Source organism: Telopea speciosissima, chromosome 1, assembly GCF_018873765.1.
Source record: "Telopea speciosissima isolate NSW1024214 ecotype Mountain lineage chromosome 1, Tspe_v1, whole genome shotgun sequence".
Classification (NCBI taxonomy): Eukaryota; Viridiplantae; Streptophyta; class Magnoliopsida; order Proteales; family Proteaceae; genus Telopea; species Telopea speciosissima.
This window is the reverse complement of record NC_057916.1, coordinates 24,816,421-24,834,236: the sequence shown is the minus strand read 5'-3', so window position 1 is coordinate 24,834,236 and position 17,816 is coordinate 24,816,421. Positions and strand designations below refer to the sequence as shown.

At 48.6% G+C, this 17,816-nt stretch overlaps 1 protein-coding gene across 3 annotated transcripts in view; it reads right to left on the bottom strand.

Moving 5' to 3' along the window:
• The window catches only part of LOC122667817 (cytosolic endo-beta-N-acetylglucosaminidase 1-like), a 47,539-nt gene that overhangs the window by 16,352 nt on the left and 13,371 nt on the right, over positions 1-17,816 (bottom strand). For all 3 annotated transcript variants that reach the window (XM_043864262.1, XM_043864269.1, XM_043864277.1), the window contains 3 exons: positions 5,827-5,945; positions 969-1,050; positions 368-448 (listed from right to left, as the gene is read on the bottom strand). In XM_043864262.1, coding sequence (XP_043720197.1) covers positions 368-448; positions 969-1,050; positions 5,827-5,945 — 282 coding nt within the window. The remainder of the gene's footprint in view (positions 1-367; positions 449-968; positions 1,051-5,826; positions 5,946-17,816) is intronic.

Sequence of the window (17,816 nt, the reverse complement as noted above, 5' to 3'; positions counted from 1 at the left end):
TTTGATAAAAGATCTTGTTAATTGGTACTGTTTTGAGTCTACAAATACAGTACTACATTACATATGTTGAATGTTTCATACTTTCAGATTCATATTGGAAAATTGGATAAACTTTAAAGTCTGTGTGTCTATTAATGGAGCTTAGTGATTTTCAGGATGTCAGCATCTTTAATAACATAGTTAGGAAACTCATTGCAAACGACAATAGTATATTTCAATAAAACAACAAGGTACAGTTTCACTAGTCTCAGAGATTCAGAAAATAAATAGATCTACAAATACAAATGCCACATATATATAAATGAAGGTATGGTTTCATGTCACATTAAGATGTGATAGAGAAATAAGAGAACTATCAGCTAGATACCTGAAAGCTTTGACAAGAAATGTTATACCAAGGATCATCTCCTACTTGCGTTCCTTCGACAGAGAAATGGCAACCATGACCCTGACCAGAAACAAAGACAAAGAAAGATGTTCATAGATTGACCAATAGCTGACTCATTCCTCATTATTTTGTTTTTTCCTCCTTTTTCCCCACTTTGGAGAAGTTCTGTTCAGATGACCAAATCCTTCCATTTTCTGTATCTCCTACTGTTCACAGTTACCATCCTTGATACTATTCACTGGTATTGTACATGCGCCACTATTCATTTTCTTTCACTCGTGGTGTTTTCCTTATTCTTTAAATCCTAGAATGATTCTCTGTTTTCCTTTGTTAAGAGGAGGGGAAGAAGAGAACACACACACAGACACTCAGAGTCATCCTTGATAGAAATCCCAAAGAGAATAATTCCCTTTTTACGGGGAAAATAAGGATCATCTGAAAATGGAAATCTTAAAAGTTTCTCTCTCTCTCTCTACCGCATGCTAACAACTCCCTCTTATATGGTTCTGTGGCTGTGAGAAGTTTTGTTACTGAGAAACTGTATAATAATACAAACAGTGACAAGAAGGGAATCAGTTACCTGATCAAAATTGGAGTAGAATGGTAGAACCTTTGGGTAGAATTGAAGTATTCCCCATGATTGCTCAATAAGGTCCCACCAACTGCGAAGTCAAACACAATGGAGAAGGTAGTCAAACAATTTATCAAGCCTAAGAGATAATCATAAATAAAGATAGACCAAAAGGCTAGACAGTTGACATACTGATAGGAAAATGAAAAACATTAACAACACCATAGGGAACAAAAGATGATCAAACTCTTAACACCAAAATTGATGTAACCAAGAGTTCATGTAAGAACACCAAGTAGTGGTCTTTATTTGTTGTGGGTCCAAACTACAATGTGATGAATAGAGTATATCATGAAATGAGGATGGTATCAGACACATGATGATGTAGATCAAAACCTGGAGAAGAAGAGGCCAAAGCACTGTTCACATTACTGTTCACGTGAACAGTGTCACAGCCCCTTATTGTGAATATTACTAGAAGATTGTGGAGGCAGAATAGTCTTTTATTTATTAGAGATTCAAGTTTTAAAGTGAAGGGTATATTTGTCTCTTTGAGTCTAAAGTATTTAAAGGCTGCTGGTTAGAATCAATGGAGCTTTATTCTAAGATGGGGACCACCAATTAAAGGAGCCGGCAGCATCACTCAACACTCAAGATGGGGCCCACAAGAAGCAATGCATCGGGTGGAGATTTAGAAGATTCTTTTGAAGACTTCAAGATTATATCTAGTTTCTATTTTTGAGTCAAACCTAGTTACTATTTTCTTAGTTTATATTTTCAAGTTTAGTTTCTAATTTTCAGTTTTGTAGTTTCTATTTTTTCTTGTAACTTGAGGTGGAAGCATAGCCCTCTACATATTATGTAAAGGCTGTAGAAGCCTCCCCACGATTTATGAAGATGAATAAAATTTACTTTGCTTTGTTGCAAGTGAGCTTTCTTTCTCAAGTTGAGTGTTAACTTGAAGGGCTGCAGGAGCATTGCTGGGAGAGCTAAATCCTCTTATCCCTATACCTTCTATTTTCCTATTCCTTTCTTCCAACTCCCTCCTGCATCCAATCGAGCTTACTTCTGCTGTGCTGCTGTGTTCTGTGATTTTATTGCAGCTGAAGATCAGAAGAGTTCCACCATTCAATCAATTGATTGCTGCTGCTGATCACCACCAGAAGAAGAATCGAGGGCCACCACTGCAGGTCCCTTTCTGCTCCTGCGATCCAGTCTGGCTGCTGCAACTTCTGAGTGTGATAACTCCTTATCTCTCCATCAAACCCTGCTGGGTTTTTTAACACCATACCATCCCACCATCCACTCCACTCGATCTCACTTTCACTCCATTCCACTGGCTGGATCTCGCCTGCACCTTAACCTTCTATTTTGGGATCAACCTATATATCTCTCAATCACACCATCAGAATTGGCTGGGATTTTCGGCAGAGCTCCTTCCCTATACACATTTCCTCAACCTCTCTTCTTCTCAACTTGGTATCAAAGCCCAATACTTTGGGTATTTTTTATTTTTTTGCTACAGGACAGCCCTACACTTTCAAGGCTTAGGCCTCCAAGGCTGAGCATGATCTCCTAAGGTCGTGCAGCCTCCATTTACCACTGACCACATCATGGCCCCACGCCCTCACTTTGTTCCTTCCCACTAAGGGCTCCTGCCCTTCGTACCGTACACCACCAAGGGCGCAAGGCCCAATTTTTTTTTCTTCTTCGCAACTCACCTTAGGCCTTCTCGAGGCCCCACAGCCTGTCTGACACATCCAGGTCCTGGCATCTTATCGTGCAAGACTCACAGCCTCACCGAGGTGTTGGAAGTTAAAGAATGTACAAGAAAAAGGAGAAGGATGAAAGTAGAAGGCTAGAGAAGAAGAGGGAAGACGGTGGAATGCTGTGTGTGAGAGACTAGTCTCTACCACACCAATATTACTTCAATAATAAGATGAAAAGAATTACATACACCTCCCTAGAGAAGTAAAAGGTAAAAAAGATAAAATACAATATAAAACAACTAGACAACAAACTAGTTCCCAAAGTACCCTTATTACATAAACTCTAACACTCCCTCTCAAGCTGGAGAATAAATATCATGCACTCTCAGCTTGCATAATAGGGTATCGAACTGGTGAGATGTGAGTCCTTTGGTGATGATGTCTGCCAATTGATCACCTATCTTCACGAAAGGAGTGCAATGCAGCTAGTGCCTATCTTCTCCTTGATAAAGTGTCAGTCCACTGCTATATGCTTTGTTTTGTCATGTTGCACCGGATTGTGAGCAATGCTCATAGCTCCCTTGTTATCACAATAGAGCCGCATAGGTCCTTCAATATCAAACCGCAACTCCTGGACCAATCGTCTCAACCATATGAGTTCACAAACTCCATGAGACATTGCCCCTGAATTCTACCTTTGCACTGGATCTAGCTACAACGGGCTGTTTTTTTGCTTCTCCATATGACCAAATTACCACCTACAAATGTGCAACAGCCAGATGTAGACCGTCTGTCTGAAATGGATCCAGCCCAATCAGAATCTGTGAAACCTTCTATCTTGAAGTGGTTGTGCATGGCATACAATAGTCCTTTCCCTGGAGAGGACTTCAAGTATATAAGAATGCGGTATACAACATCCAAGTGCCCACTCTTAGGAGCATGCATAAACTGGCTCACCACTCCCACTATCTAAGAAATATTTGGGCAAGTCATAGACAAATAAGTTACGGCCGCCGTTCACTGGGGCTTCGGTCGCCGACTCCCCTATCATCAGGTCACCAACTTCCTTGACCTTCCTGCACTGGACAGGCGTCAAATGAGCTTCACCACTAGCCTCTGGTACTTCCCTGCTTTAACAAGAGAGGGACCACAATCTTCTCCTAGCTTATGATTCTGCTCAATAGGAGAACTTGTTGGTTTGTAGCTCAACATCCCTGTCTCTTTCAACAAATCTAGAACAAACTTCCTCAGACATATGTTGATTCACCTCTTGGACCTTGACACTTCAATTCCCAAGAAATACTTCAAGGGTCCCAAACCTTTGATTTCAAACTGTTGGGCCAGATAGGTCTTCAACCTAGCTATCTCAGCCCCGTCATCTCCAGTCACTACAACGTTAATCAACATAGACAATTAGGGTTGTAATGGTGCCATTGCCTCGCCTAGTAAATAAAGTGTGGTTAGCTAAACTCTAGGAATACCCATTCTTCAGGATAGCCTGGCTGAACCGCTGAAACCATGCCTTTGGGGACTGCTTAAGACCACATAGTGCCTAGTAAACAAGGTGTGGTTAGCTAAAATCTGGGAACCCCTATGTTTTATGTTTGTAACATTGAAGGATATTTAACAAAATTGGAAAAAAGTGATTGCCTTGGTGGCACTTGTGAACAAAGTATGGAGCCTAATGCAGCCTAATGCCAGGTGCAATCAAGTAGTCCACAAAGATTTTAAAAAAAAAAGAAAAAAAAGAGAGGAAATAATCGAGCTCATTAGGGGTGTATACACATTCTTCAAGGCCAACAGAAGATATTTGGAAAGATCATTATGGGGTGCTTCTACATGCAAAGAGTTCACAAATATGACAATTTCAGCTATTAGAAGAGACTGGAAAACTCTTTATTTAGGGTATTGATAGCATAGTTGTCAAGGCGTCAAGGCGCCAAGGCGATCCAAGACGATGGAGGGGTGCCTAAGCGCTTAGGCGACAAGGCACCCGCCTAGGCGGTGCCAGGGCGACCAAGGCACCCAAGTGTCATTATTTATTTCCCCTCTTTTCTAACATTATTTAGTATGTTACAATATATACCTTATATCATCAAAAATCAACATTAAGCCACATCAAGTCATTAAAAATAAACCTTAAGCCACATCAAGTCATCAAAAATGAACATTAAGCCATCAAGTCATCAAAAATCAACATTAAGTCACATCAAGTCATCAATACTCAATATTAAGCCACAAGAAGTCATCAAAAATCAACATAGAACTAGAAGACAACAAAACTAAAGAAGCAAGCTATTGGAAGTTTGAAACAATCAAAACATACAGTCGGTTTATACTGTTTTTGGAATTGGTCATTGTCATGGAATATCTAGCCTCACATTTGGTTTATAATGTTCTTAGAAAATATGATCTTATCTATAACTAATTAAATTGCTCTCGATTTAGAGAAATGTTCGTGCTCTCTAAGAAGTTTGACTGGTCAAATGATTTTATTTTTACATGAGACTTTTGTATTATGTAGGGCACAAAACCAGCTTTCCAACAAATGCAAGATTGCTTAAATCTGATTTATATTGAAAGAGTTATTCTCCCATCAAACCTTATCTGGTGTGCTTGAATGTTGTTAAAATCGCTCTAAATGAAAATATTTTTTTTAGATATCAGAACAAATGAATATTTTACCACTCTTTTGAATTTTAGCAATGTTTTACCATATTAAGATTTATGGAATTTTTAGATTTGAGAAAAACCCCATCATTAGAAAGTTGAAAATTTCACCTACTGCCTAAATTCCAGTTTTTGTTCTTGAACAGGGGGGTTGAATTTTTATCCTTTTGGAATTTTATTTTTTAACTATTTTTATTGGATTCAAATAGGGGGTATTTGCTTATTTACGAATAATATCTTAAGTAAATATTTGGCATAAATAAGGGCCAAGGTGTTCGATACCACAAAGGTGACAACCGCCCAAACCCCAAAAATCTGCCTGAATGCCTAGGCGGTCATAACTATGCTTGATAGTATTCTTCTTAATAAATTTCACTGACACAACAAAAAAAATAGAAAGAAAAAAACAACTGTGAACCAACTGAAACATAACAATAAACTTTTACCAATTGGTAAAATTTTGCAAAATTAAAAAAGAGGTACATTACCGGCTTTGTGCAGTTTGAAAGTCAGGCAATTGCTTCGTTTCGTAGACCCATCCAGGAGCAAATATGGCAGCTGAGACACCATCGCCATCCTTCTTTAGTACATCGAGTGCAACTTTGCTCTGATGCAGAAAAATAAAGAGTCATTCCAATTGCAAAAACTCTCCTTGAAAGGGAAACTAAAAGTTTGAAACCTAAAAATGGGGAAAACAAATAAAAAATTGATCTATTACACGTCATAAAAGTCCCTCACCCACCCCAAGAGTAAAAGAAAAGCCTCCTGAAGGACACTTGAGTAATGTTAAGAGGCAAAATTTAAACAAAGCACTTTGGTTGCAGAAGCAACAGTCACCCATCACCAATAGGTAAACTGTGAGGATTGTCTATTGTTGATGTATTGACGCTGCCCTTCCCTTATAGTTCGAGCTTTTAGGTGAACCAGTAGCAAACATGGTATCAGAGCAGGGAGGTCAAGTGTTCAACTCCTGGGAAGTGCATTGGAAGAGTTTTCCCGACATTTCTTCTCCCTCGGTGCCACGCGAAGGAAATGTCATGTTAGCTCCATGTACAAGGACCATGGGATCTTGGCCAGCACGTGCAAGAGAGTGTTGATATATGCATTGACGTTGCCCTTCCCTAATAGTTCGAGCTTTCAGGTGAAACAGTAGCGAACATCAACCTTAGCCAGTCTTTCATTTTCCATTTTAAGAAATAATAATATGAGCCTTTCTTGGTGTACTCTCTCAGCCAATACTTGTTTGTTAGATACCCAAACTAGTATTCTATTATTCTAACTTCCACGTCCTTTACAAGTTAACTCCTTTGGACCCCTGGATCACTTAGCTACTCATGAATCTTCCAGTTGGCAGCCGAAATGTGCCACCCGATGGCAAAATAAATCTTTCTTCGTTGCAATTTTTATTTAAGAATCTGAACGTTGATAATGGGTATTATAAATGGTCCAATGGATGGTGGCCCATATGGTTGATATGCACAAGAGAACTGGACACGTGTACAATCTAGTTGGCCCTATCTTACAGATGGTCCAGAATGGCGACAAAATTGCTCCTTATGTCCACAATAGGAGACGTCACCAAGCAGCACAATCCAGATCTTCCCACATTTTTAGGCGCCTGTTGCGGGTGAAAACCTCCGATGCCCAGTTCGCCCACGGATGAGCCTGCAAAAACCAAGCGATGAGCACAAGAGAGCCGGTGTGGCTCCGGCCTAGGACTCTCCGATGCTCAAGTCAGGTCTCCACTGCAACAGCGTAACTGCGTAGTAAAAGCAAGATGAGAAATGGTGCTCCATACCTGGGTATTTATAGAGTGAGGATGAGATGAGGCGGTTGGGAGAGTCCTAGTATGGTAGGAGTCCTTCTTTCGGAAGGTTCTCTCGCGTAGAGCGGAGTGGAGAGCTATTTTCGGGGTCGGGCTCTTATTAAGGTAAGAGTCCATGTAGAGTGCGATTCCGTGTTGCGCTGGGATTGTGGCTCGATCCTTATCCCGTGATTCTCGAGATGCGGACGTGGCCGGAGATCCCCGGTGGGGCGCTATGGCGACTTGGTGGAGGAGGGCTCGGCCTCGGAGAATGCCTTAGGAGGCGGCTGATAGGTCGGTCTTGGCCGTCACCTCAGCCTGGGAGGTCGGCCTTGGCCGTCACCTCGGCCTGGGAGGTTGGCCCGAGAGGTCTGTCTCAGCAGTAAGCCCGGCCGGGAGTATATGGCTGACCTGTATGAGCTCGGCTCAGAGCTCGGCCTCAGCCACCGGCTAGCTTGTGCGAGTCTGGCTCTGTCAGGTGACTTATCGGAGATGGGGTAGGCCCGGTTTCCTGCTCGGCCCAATTTGGTTCTCGGACTGAGGTCAGGTCGGCAATGTGGCAGCCTCTGATAGGTAGGCTGTTTTATGCCTCATCACAGGCCCCCCCCACTCATCAGGGGTCGGCTCGGCACTGATGAGTGAAGTTTCCTGGCCTGTTTGCCTGGAAGATTTTTGAGGTCGCGCCGAGCTTATTTTTTTGCCGCGGATTTGACGTTGCACGGTCTGACGGTTGGGTGTCAATGCCACGTCAGCAGAGTCATTATGGTAGGCTCGGGAATTCGAAACGTCCTTTGATCTGGGCCGTTGAATTATGCTGAGCTCTGCTCGGTCGTTGGATTAGTTCAACCCAAGAATTATAAATAGGCGACTCCTAACTATTCATTCTTCACTGCTCTAAGTTATTGACTCTTCGGCAAGCTCGGATTCTTGGCTCAGTAGCGCTCGGTGTTTCTTGGTTCGTGATCGGCTCGGCCTTTGCTTCGTCCGCTCGGCTCACCTCGCTCTTCTTGACGATGTAAGTCTTCTCCCTTGAGTATGTCGATTGGTAGTAGTCTCGTGGCGAGCTGTTCGCCGGGGCGGCAGAGGGCGCTAGTCCGAGCCGAGAGCTCCCTGCTCGTTCTCCCACCATAGACTTGTTGGGCTCGACTTCGGATGAGCCCGATGTAGTAGAGCCTCGTCAGGCTGAGGTGGCCGAACCTCCGTTGCTCCTGGAGTTCTACCACGCGGCCGAGCCAATTGCCACGGACCGAGCCGAGAACTCTGGGTCGTCCTCATCCGATGAGGAGTCAAGTGAGGGAGATTCGTCCGAAGTGGGGGTTGGCTCGGTCAACTCGTCCGCTGACGCCCCTGAGCTCGAAGAAGGGAGTGCTGGCACCGTTCCGAGCACGATCACGGATGCCGACCTCGACTATCTGAGGACGACCTATGCCATCCCCGAGGACATCCAGCTCCAAGCTCCTAACCCAGGGGAGATGGCCTGCTACATCAGGCCCGGCGAGGTGGCTTTGTACGAGCTGCCCTTCAGTATGCGTTCAGGCTCCCCGTCCTCGGCCTGGTGGACCAAATCTTGGACCACTTCCATTTGTCCCCGGGTCAGCTGGTGCCGAACTCCTGGCTGGCCGTGTACGGCTTCTACGCCTTATTTTGTGAGTTGGGCCAAGGTGCAAACGTGGCGCTCTTCTCTTGGCTCTTCTTCTTGAAGAAGTCTCCAGAAAAGGGGTGGTATTATTTCAACCGCCGATCCGGGAAGAGTGCGTCCCTGGGCGACCCACGAGTTTTTTGACGCACGCCGAGCTGATAAGCGATGGAAGCCCCTTCTTCTTTGCTTCGATCCCGAACAGCCCTTTCCGAGCCGAGTGGAAGGAGATCCATTTGAATTATGTCAACAGGGTACTACCCCTGACCGAGAACGAGATGACCTCGCTTGACCTGATCCTCCAGCGTCCGCCCTTCGATGTCCTCCAGCTTCAGGACGAGGGGTTTCTTTAGAGGTGGCATATGACCCCTGGTAGGAGCCCGAGCCGAGCCCGTCTCTGTTGTCCGAGTTGACCCTTTTACTTAGTCTTCTTTTCTTTTTCGACTCATTTTTTATGTTCTCGGTTTCTCTTGCAGTGGTCGGCCACATTCCCCCTATGGATACAGCTCAGCTAAGGGCCGAGACCCTTGCGGACCGAAGGAAGAAAAATACAGAGAAAAAGTCCCGGGGCGAGTCCTCCAAGGCCCCCAAGGGCAAGGCCATGATGCCGGGCCCGTCAGACGCTGTGGTCGGCCTTGAGGCCGAGAAGAGTACGGGCCCAGCGGGGTCTCCGAGGAAAGGGAAAGGCCGAAAAGGCGAGAGGAGCCCGCCGAAAGACACCAAGCGTCAGAAGCTCTCGGTCAATCTGACGAGTGGTGGCCTTCCGCCAGTGGCTTCACCCCCTAACATTTCCCGATATGTCTTGGGGAGGGCCTCGGCAAGCAACATTCCTGTGAGGCCGACCTGGCGCCTCTTCCCAGGGGACTCGGCATTGACGTCGGCCGCACATGCCAAGGAATGGCCGACGCAGCTCATTGTCGTCACCGACAGGGAGAAGCTTGAGGCGCTGTCTGACCCTGAGCTCCTCTCCACGCTGTTTCAGGATTTCAACATGGTGAGTTTCCTGGTCGGCTCTTGTGATTAGGTCCGACCTGTGTAGTCTATCCTAACTTTTATTCTCATGCTTTTTTGTAGTGCTTCACCAAGGCAGTGGAGACCATGCTTCGCTTTGAGCGGCTCCTGACCGAGAACCACTCCTTGGGCGTCCAGTGCAAGAAGGCCTACCAGGATGCCCAGGATGCCGTTCAGAGGCGTCAGGAGACCCAAGAGAGGCTTACTGCCGCCGAGGCCGAAGTGGAGAGCTCTCAGGCCGAGGTGATCAGGCAGAAAGAGAAGGTCCGGGCTCTACAGGTTCAGCTTGCCGAGACGAGGGAGAAGGCCAAGGAGGACCTGGCTATGGCTCGGGAAGAGGCGATCAGCGACTATCTCCAATCGAAGGAGTACGCTGATGTGTGCCACGAGATCAGGAAGCCTCCCTTCGCCGAAGGCTTTGAGGCAGGCCGGGCTGATCTCTTGGCTGAGATCAAGGCGGTTTATCCCGAGCTCAATCTCTCACGTTTTGATGACGACGCGACTACCTTTGCCGGGGAGTTGGGAGATGAGGGAGCCGAGGTCACCCAGGCTCTGCCCCTCGAGGAACCTCCACAGGCCGACGTCTTCCCTCTTGACGCTAAACCCCAAGACCCACTTGCCGAGCCTACCGCCGTGGATACCGCCAAGGTCGCCTCCAAGTCCAACGCCGAGGAGATTGAGATGTAAATTTTTGTTGTTTTTTTTTTATTTTTTTTGTTTTTTGGGCCGAATTGCCCATCTTGTAACCATGCCGAGCAGTCGGCTTATAATGAATGAAAAAATCTATTTTTGTCAGAATTTGTCCAAGTGTTTTAGCTCAGCACTCTTAACCTTCTCTTCCTTGTGTACGTTGTTCTATTTGAGGTTGTGGCCGAACTGCCAAGTCGTTCCGCTAGCCAAGCTTAGGAACTTGTCTCTTTTTTACCCATGCTTCGCGTGGTCGGCGGCTCGGCCATGCCATGCCCGAGGTCAATGTGATCCTTGCTTTGGTTGGTTAATTTGTCATTCCCATCGGTCCTATTGGACAGGCTATAATATAAGCGGACGCGTGGCCGATTAGCCTTCCTGGCAGAGCGTAATGCCTTAGCTTAGTTTCAAACTTTGTTAGGCTCGGCCAAAGGGGGGGTTTGCTTTTGAGAGGTCGGCCATGTCTATGAGGACCGGTCTTACGACCTTGCTGCCGACCTATGAGGGTCGGTCTTCGAGGTCGGCCAGGTCTATGAGGACCGGTCTTACGACTTGGTTGCCGACCTATGAGGGTCGATCTTCAAGGTCGGCCAGGTCTATGAGGACCGGTCTTACGACTTAGTTGCCGACCTATGAGGGTCGGTCTTCGAGTCGGCCAGTCTATAAGGTGGTCTTACGACTTGGTTGCCGACTATGAGGTTGGTCTTGAGTCGGCCAGTCATGGCGGTAGTCTTACGACTTGGTTGCCGACTATGAGGTCGGTCTTGAGGTCGGCCGGTGCATGAGGACCGGTCTTACGACTTTGATTTAGGAGCTTGCAAATACGTTAAGTGGTGGAGAAAGACTTTGACTTTATTTAATTGAATCAAATGTCGGGGCTTAAGCCGAATACAAGCATGCTCAGTTATTGAAAAAACTTCTTCAAATTTTCCGAGTTCCAAGGTCTCGGTACCTTCTTGCCCCCCGGAGTCTACAAGCGATACGTGCCAGGGCGAATTTGCTTGGAGACTATGTATGGGCCTTCCCAATTTGGTGCTAACTTTCCTTCTTGCCTTGGTGGGATGCGTTGAGTTTTACGAGACAGGTCCCTTGACGGAAGTGCCGCTCTTTGACTCTTGAGTCGTAGTACTTTCGCCGTCCTCTGTTGGTATGCCGTGTTCGGAGTAGGGCATTTTCTCGAACCGTCGAGAAGTCCAGGTTGGCTCTCGATCCATCTTCGCAGGTCTTCTCATCGAAGTTGGCGCTCGGACGCGATGCCATAATTTTGACCGGGGTGAGGGCTTCGGTCCCATAAGCGAGGCGAAAAGGACTCTCCCCGGTTGGTGTTCTTACTGTCGTCCTATATGCCCATAGGACACTTGGGAGCTCTTCCACCCATCTCCCTTTGGCCTCGTCTAATTTTCTCTTAATGCCGGCTAGTAAAGTTCGGTTGGACACTTCTACTTGTCCATTTGCTTGCGGATGAGCTACTGAGACGGGTCGGAAGTCAATAAAGAAGTGTTCGCAAAATTCTCGAAAGGCCGGGTTGTTGAATTATGTGCCATTATCTGTGATGAGCACTTTCGGTAGCCCGAATCGGTAGATGACCTTATCTCGGAAGAATTTCTCCATGTTCTTCTCGGTGATGGTTGCAAGGGGCTCGGCCTTGACCCACTTGGTGAAGTAATCGATCGCCACTACCACGTACTTCTGTTTCCCGATGTCGGGGTGAAATCTCCGAGAATATCCATTCCCACATAGCGAAAGGGATTGGGCTCGGCGTGGTCGGCTTTGTTCTTTGGTCGGCTTAGGATTGGTGCAAGCATTGGCCTTCTCGCACGTCTTCACATACCTCATGGCCTCTTCTTACATTCTTGGCGATAAAATCCTTGCCGAAGTATCTTGTATGCGAAGCTCGGCCGCCCATGTGACTCCGCGTATTCCCTCGTGCGCCTCGGCGAGGCATACTCGGCTCCCTTGATCCTAAGGCATCGGAGAAGAGGGGCCGAGATTGCTCTTTGTAAGCGCTCCGTCGATCGTGGTATACTTGGCGGCTCGGATATTGACCTTTCTTGCTTCGTCTCGGTTCTCGGGAGCGAGTCATTCTCAGTAGTTGACAATGGGGTCCAACCAGGTCGGCCCGTCCTCTTCAATGTGTTTTACGCTTTCTTGTTGTAAGGAGGGCTTCTCCAAGATTTCTATGTATACTGATCGGCTCAGATATTGGAGGTCGGCCTTGGCCAACCTAGACAAGGAGTCAGCCGCGGCATTCTCTTTTCTCGGTATTCGAGTCATCTCAAAGTGCTCGAGTTCGAAAATCAGATCTCGTGCTCGGCTCAGGTAAGCTATCATCCTTTCGTCTTTCGCCTCATAGTCTCCATTGACCTGGTTGACCACGAGTTGGGAGTCTCCTCGTACCTTCAACCACTTTACGCCCATTGCTTTGCTAACTCGAAGTCCAGCTAGGAGGGTTTCATACTCGGCCTCGTTGTTCGAGGCGGGAAACTTGAACCTCAGGGCATATTGGATCAGAAACCCTTCGGGGCTTACCAGTATCAGGCCGGCCCCGCTTCCTCCGGAGTTGCTTGAGCCGTCGACATTCATGGTCCAAGTCGGGTCGGCCGTAGTTCCGACCTCTTCTACTGTCTATTCTTCCCCGACTTCAAGGTCGGGCCCTGTGCATTCGGCAATGAAGTCGGCAAGGACTTGTCCTTTTATCGCCGTCCTCGGACGATAGCTTACATCGTATTCACTCAGCTCAACCGCCCAGGTGATCAGCCGTCCCGAAACGTCGGGTTTGTGCAATATCTTCTTGAGTGGCTGGTCGGTCAGTACCGCGATCGGATGAGCTTGGAAGTATGGCCTTAGTTTCCTTACGGCCGTAACAAGAGCGAATGCTACTTTCTCGAACCCAGAGTATCTTGTCTCGACATCAACAAGAACGTGGCTGATGTAGTATATGGGTCTTTGAGTTCGACTTTCTTCCCTAATCAATACCGCGCTGACCGCTACAGGGGTAGCAGCTAAGTAAACTTGAAGCTCCTCTTTTGGTTCGGGTCGGCTGAGAAGAGGCGGGTTCTCCAAACATTTCTTGACTCTTAAAAGCTTCCTGGCATTTGTCCAGGCCGGAAAAGTCCTTTGGGTTTCGGATATTCTTGAGGGCTTTAAAGAAGCGGTAGGCGCTTGTCGCCCGATCTCGACATGAATCGTGCTAATGCCGCCACTCGTCCGTTTAGCCTCTGTACACTTGGCGGGCTTTAGCTCTGATTTTTGCCGGATTGGCTTCGATGCCTCTGACAGAGACCATAAAGCCGAGGAACTTTCCCGAGGTCACGCCGAATGCACACTTGGCGGGGTTCAGCTTCATTTGGTTCTTCCTCAATACGCCAAAGGCTTCTTCCAGATCGGCCAAGTGGTGTTCGGCCTTCAAACTTTTCACCAACATGTCGTCCACGTAGACTTCCATGTTTCTTCCGATTTGCTCGCGGAATATATAGTTCATGAGCCGCTGGTATGTCGCTCCGGTGTTTTTCAATCCGAACGGCATGACCTTGTAGCAAAAATTTTCCTGGTCAGTTCGGAATGCCGTGTATGACTCGTCCTCCTCATGCATCATGATTTGGTTGTAGCCGGAATACGTGTCCATGAAACTCAGCATCTCGTGACCTGCCGTGGCATCGATCAAGAGGTCGATTCGAGGTAACGGGTACTCATCTTTTGGACAAGCCTTGTTAAGGTCGGTGTAGTCGACACACATTCTCCACTTCCCGTTCGGTTTGGGGACCATGCCGACGTTAGCCAACCAGGTCGGGAATTTTTCTTCTCGGATGAACCCTGATCAGCGCAACTTCTCCACCTCTTCTTTGATCGCGGTTTGTCGATCAAGTGCGTAGTTCCTTCTCTTCTGCCGAATTGGTTTTCGACCTGGATCTACGTGGAGCCGGTGTTCAGCTATATGCCTGGGTATGCCCGTCATGTCGGCAGCCGACCAGGCAAAGACATCGGCGTTCGCCCTAAAGAAAGCTCCGAGCTGATTCCTTTGATCTTCATTCAGTAATGATCCCAGCTGGATCACCTTTGCTGGGTCATCTTCGCTGAGATGAAATGGGGTCAGGTCTTCCACGGGCCGTCCTCTCCTTTCGATAAGCTCATCCCACTGATCCTCGGGTAGGTGTTCGACGCACATTGCCATTCCTCGGACATTACCTTTGTTTTGCTTGACAAAAGTAGCGTAGCACTCCCGCGCCTTCTTCTGGTCGCCTCGGACCTCGCCGACACCGTTCTCGGTGGGGAACTTCATCTTCAAGTGTGTCGGGGAGATGATGGCTTGGAGAGCGGTCAATGAAGGACGGCCGAGTATGGCGTTGAAAGCCACTACCGACCGTACTACCATGAATTTGACTTGGATCGTCGCCTGGCATGGAGCTTGCCCAATCGTGACCAGCAGGTCGATTGAGCCCCTGATGGTCGCGGCAGCTCCCGAGAACCCGTGTAGTGAGGTGCCTTCCGGCTTAAGCGCTTCGTCGTCGAAGCCAAATTGTCGGTACGCTTCTAGTGACATAAGGTCCACAGATGCGCCGGTATCGATCAATACACGGTGGACGGGTCTCTTCGTAATTTCTACCTGCACCACTAAAGCATCATCATGACGTAAACTTATACCTTCAAGGTCGGCCTCGGTGAAGGAGATCGTCGCCGTTGGCTTGAGCTTCTTGGTGGGCATCTCGGCAACTCCGATGAACCGTGCGTTTGCCTTAGCCTTTCGAGTGGTCTCTTGCCCGGGCCCTCCGAGGATAGTGTATATGGGAGCTCCCTTGTCACTGCTCGGCCCGAACCCGTCCTCTTTCTTCTCAGCTCGGATTTTATCTTCATCTCGTTCGACTCGCCTATTTTCGGGCCTCAGCTCGGCTCTTCTTCGCTTCTTTGCTCCCGCTCTTCAGGCCGCCGACCCCCACGCTCTTCTCGGCCTCCTTTGACATATTACTTCAAATGGCCCGCTTTTATCAGCTCTTCGATTTCTCTTTTCAGCTGATAACAATCCTCGGTGTCGTGACCGGTGTCCTTGTGGAATTGACAATATTTGTTGGGATTCCGAGATGACCCCGCTTGCATCGGTCGGGGTCGGCGGATGTACCCACCATCCTGTATTTGCATCAAAATCTCCTTGCGCGAGGTATTCAGTGGGGTATAATCGGGGCTCCGAGCTCGATCCGACCTGTCGGCTCGGCGATCCGTCCTGGGCCGTTTGTCTTCCCTACGGTAGTCTGTTGTCGGCCTTTTCTTCTCGGGTCGGCCTTCGTTTCCCTTCCGGGCCTGGAGGACCTTGGTCATATTTGTAAATTCATTGCATCTCTCTAAGAGCTCGGCCAGGTTTCTGGTCGGCTTCCGGGCCAAGTCCTTGATGAGGTCCATGTCGGCAAGCCCGTTGCTCATAGCAGTATGGGCCGTGGCCTCATCCAAATCCTTGATGTCTAAGGATTCCTTGTTGAAGCGGGAGACGAATGCTCGGATCGACTCGTCGGGCCTTTGCTTCACACTGAGGAGGTTGACCGTTGTCAGCCTTTTCTTTCATACTACTCTGGAAGCGCGTGACGAAGGCTCGACAGAGTTGAGCGAAGCTTGTTATAGAGTTCGGCGGCAACCAGGAGAACCATGAGGTCGTCGCGCCCCTGAGGGATGCAGGGAAGGCTCGACAAGAAACGATCTCGGTTCCTCCGTACATGGTCATCATCGCATTAAAGTAGTTAATGTGATCCGTCGGGTCGGTCGTCCCGTCATATCGGTCGAACGGGGGAGGTTTGAACCCGATCGGCAGCGGCGCGGTCATGATCTCAGGAGGATATGGGTAATGCCCGACCAACAAATAGGCGTCCAGGGTCGCTTGTTTCTTCAACCCCTCCACTTGCTCCACCAAGTCTCCTAGCCGCCTCTCCAGCTCGGTTTCAGGTGCTTGGCCAACCGGCTCTTCAGCCCGAGGTCGGTAGGGTCGGTCGTCCCGTTGTGGTCGGCCATTCTGGTCAGCTCGGTTCGCACCATCCTTCCTTGTTCTTCTTTCCTCCTGGAAGTTGGACCCACGGGGGCTCCCCTGTTCTTCTCGGGGAGGCAAGCTTTGATGCCGGGGGGTACGACGAGATCCTTCTCCTTGTCTCGCCACGCGCCTTTCATTCAGCTCTTTCCTTTGTTCTCAGACTCTCCTCGGCTGTCCGTCCTCTCCTAGCCGTCCAGAAAATACCGACCTCCTCACTACTGAGCCGGCTAGTTCGATTTTCTGCCCTGTTCCCGGGCTTCGGCGATGCTCTTGCTCATCCCGCCGAGCACCTCTACTAGGGCGCGGAGGTGGAGTCTTCTGGCGAGACGGGTGTGAGGATGCGGCTCGGCTAGGCTCGGCCCTACGTCGGCCATCATTTTGCTGTAAGTTTCTCTCTGCGCGGACTGGGGCTGGAGGGGGCGCCTCGGGCCATCTGGTTCATGAAGGTGCGCAGCATCTCGTTAGTGTGGAGCATCTGCACTGCAAGTCGATAACTTGTCGATTATTTGCGCTTAGTCGATAACTTGTCGATTATTTGCTGAGGGAGTCATACCCGTTTATCCCCTGGCCGATCCCGAGGCTTAGAGCGATGATCTCCTCGTCGCCGCCAACGAGTTGTGGCTCAAATCCTTGCGGGAAGTCGAGCCATGCTGCCCTGATCTCGTGTGCACCATTATTGTTGCTCTTGAAGTTGGTAGAAACGACGATGCTTGCTGATGTTGTTCCCACAGACGGCGCCAAATCTGTTGCGGGTGAAGACCTCTGATGCCCGGTTCGCCCACGGATGAGCCTGCAAAAACCAAGCGATGAGCACAAGAGAGCCGATGTGGCTCCGGCCTAGGACTCTCTGATGCTCAAGTCAGGTCTCCACTGCAACAACGTAACTGCGTAGTAAAAGCAAGATGAGGAATGGTGCTCCATACCTGGGTATTTATAGAGTGAGGATGAGATGAGGCGGTTGGGAGAGTCCTAGTATGGTAGGAGTCCTTCTTTCTGAAGGTTCTCTCCCGTAGAGCGGAGTGGAGAGCTATTTTCGGGGTCGGGCTCTTATTAAGGTAAGAATCCATGTAGAGTGCGATTCCGTGTTGCGCTGGGATCGTGGCTCGATCCTTATCCCGTGATTCTTGAGATGCGCTGACGTGGCCCGGAGATCCCCGGTGGGGCGCTATGGCAGCTTCAGTGGAGGAGGGCTCGGCCTCGGAGGTCGGCTTAGGAGGGCGGCCTGATAGGTCGGCCTTGGCCGTCACCTCGGCCTGGGAGGTCGGCCCGAGAGGTCTGTCTCGGCAGTAAGCCCGGTCGGGAGTATATGGCTGACTTGTATGAGCTCGGCTCA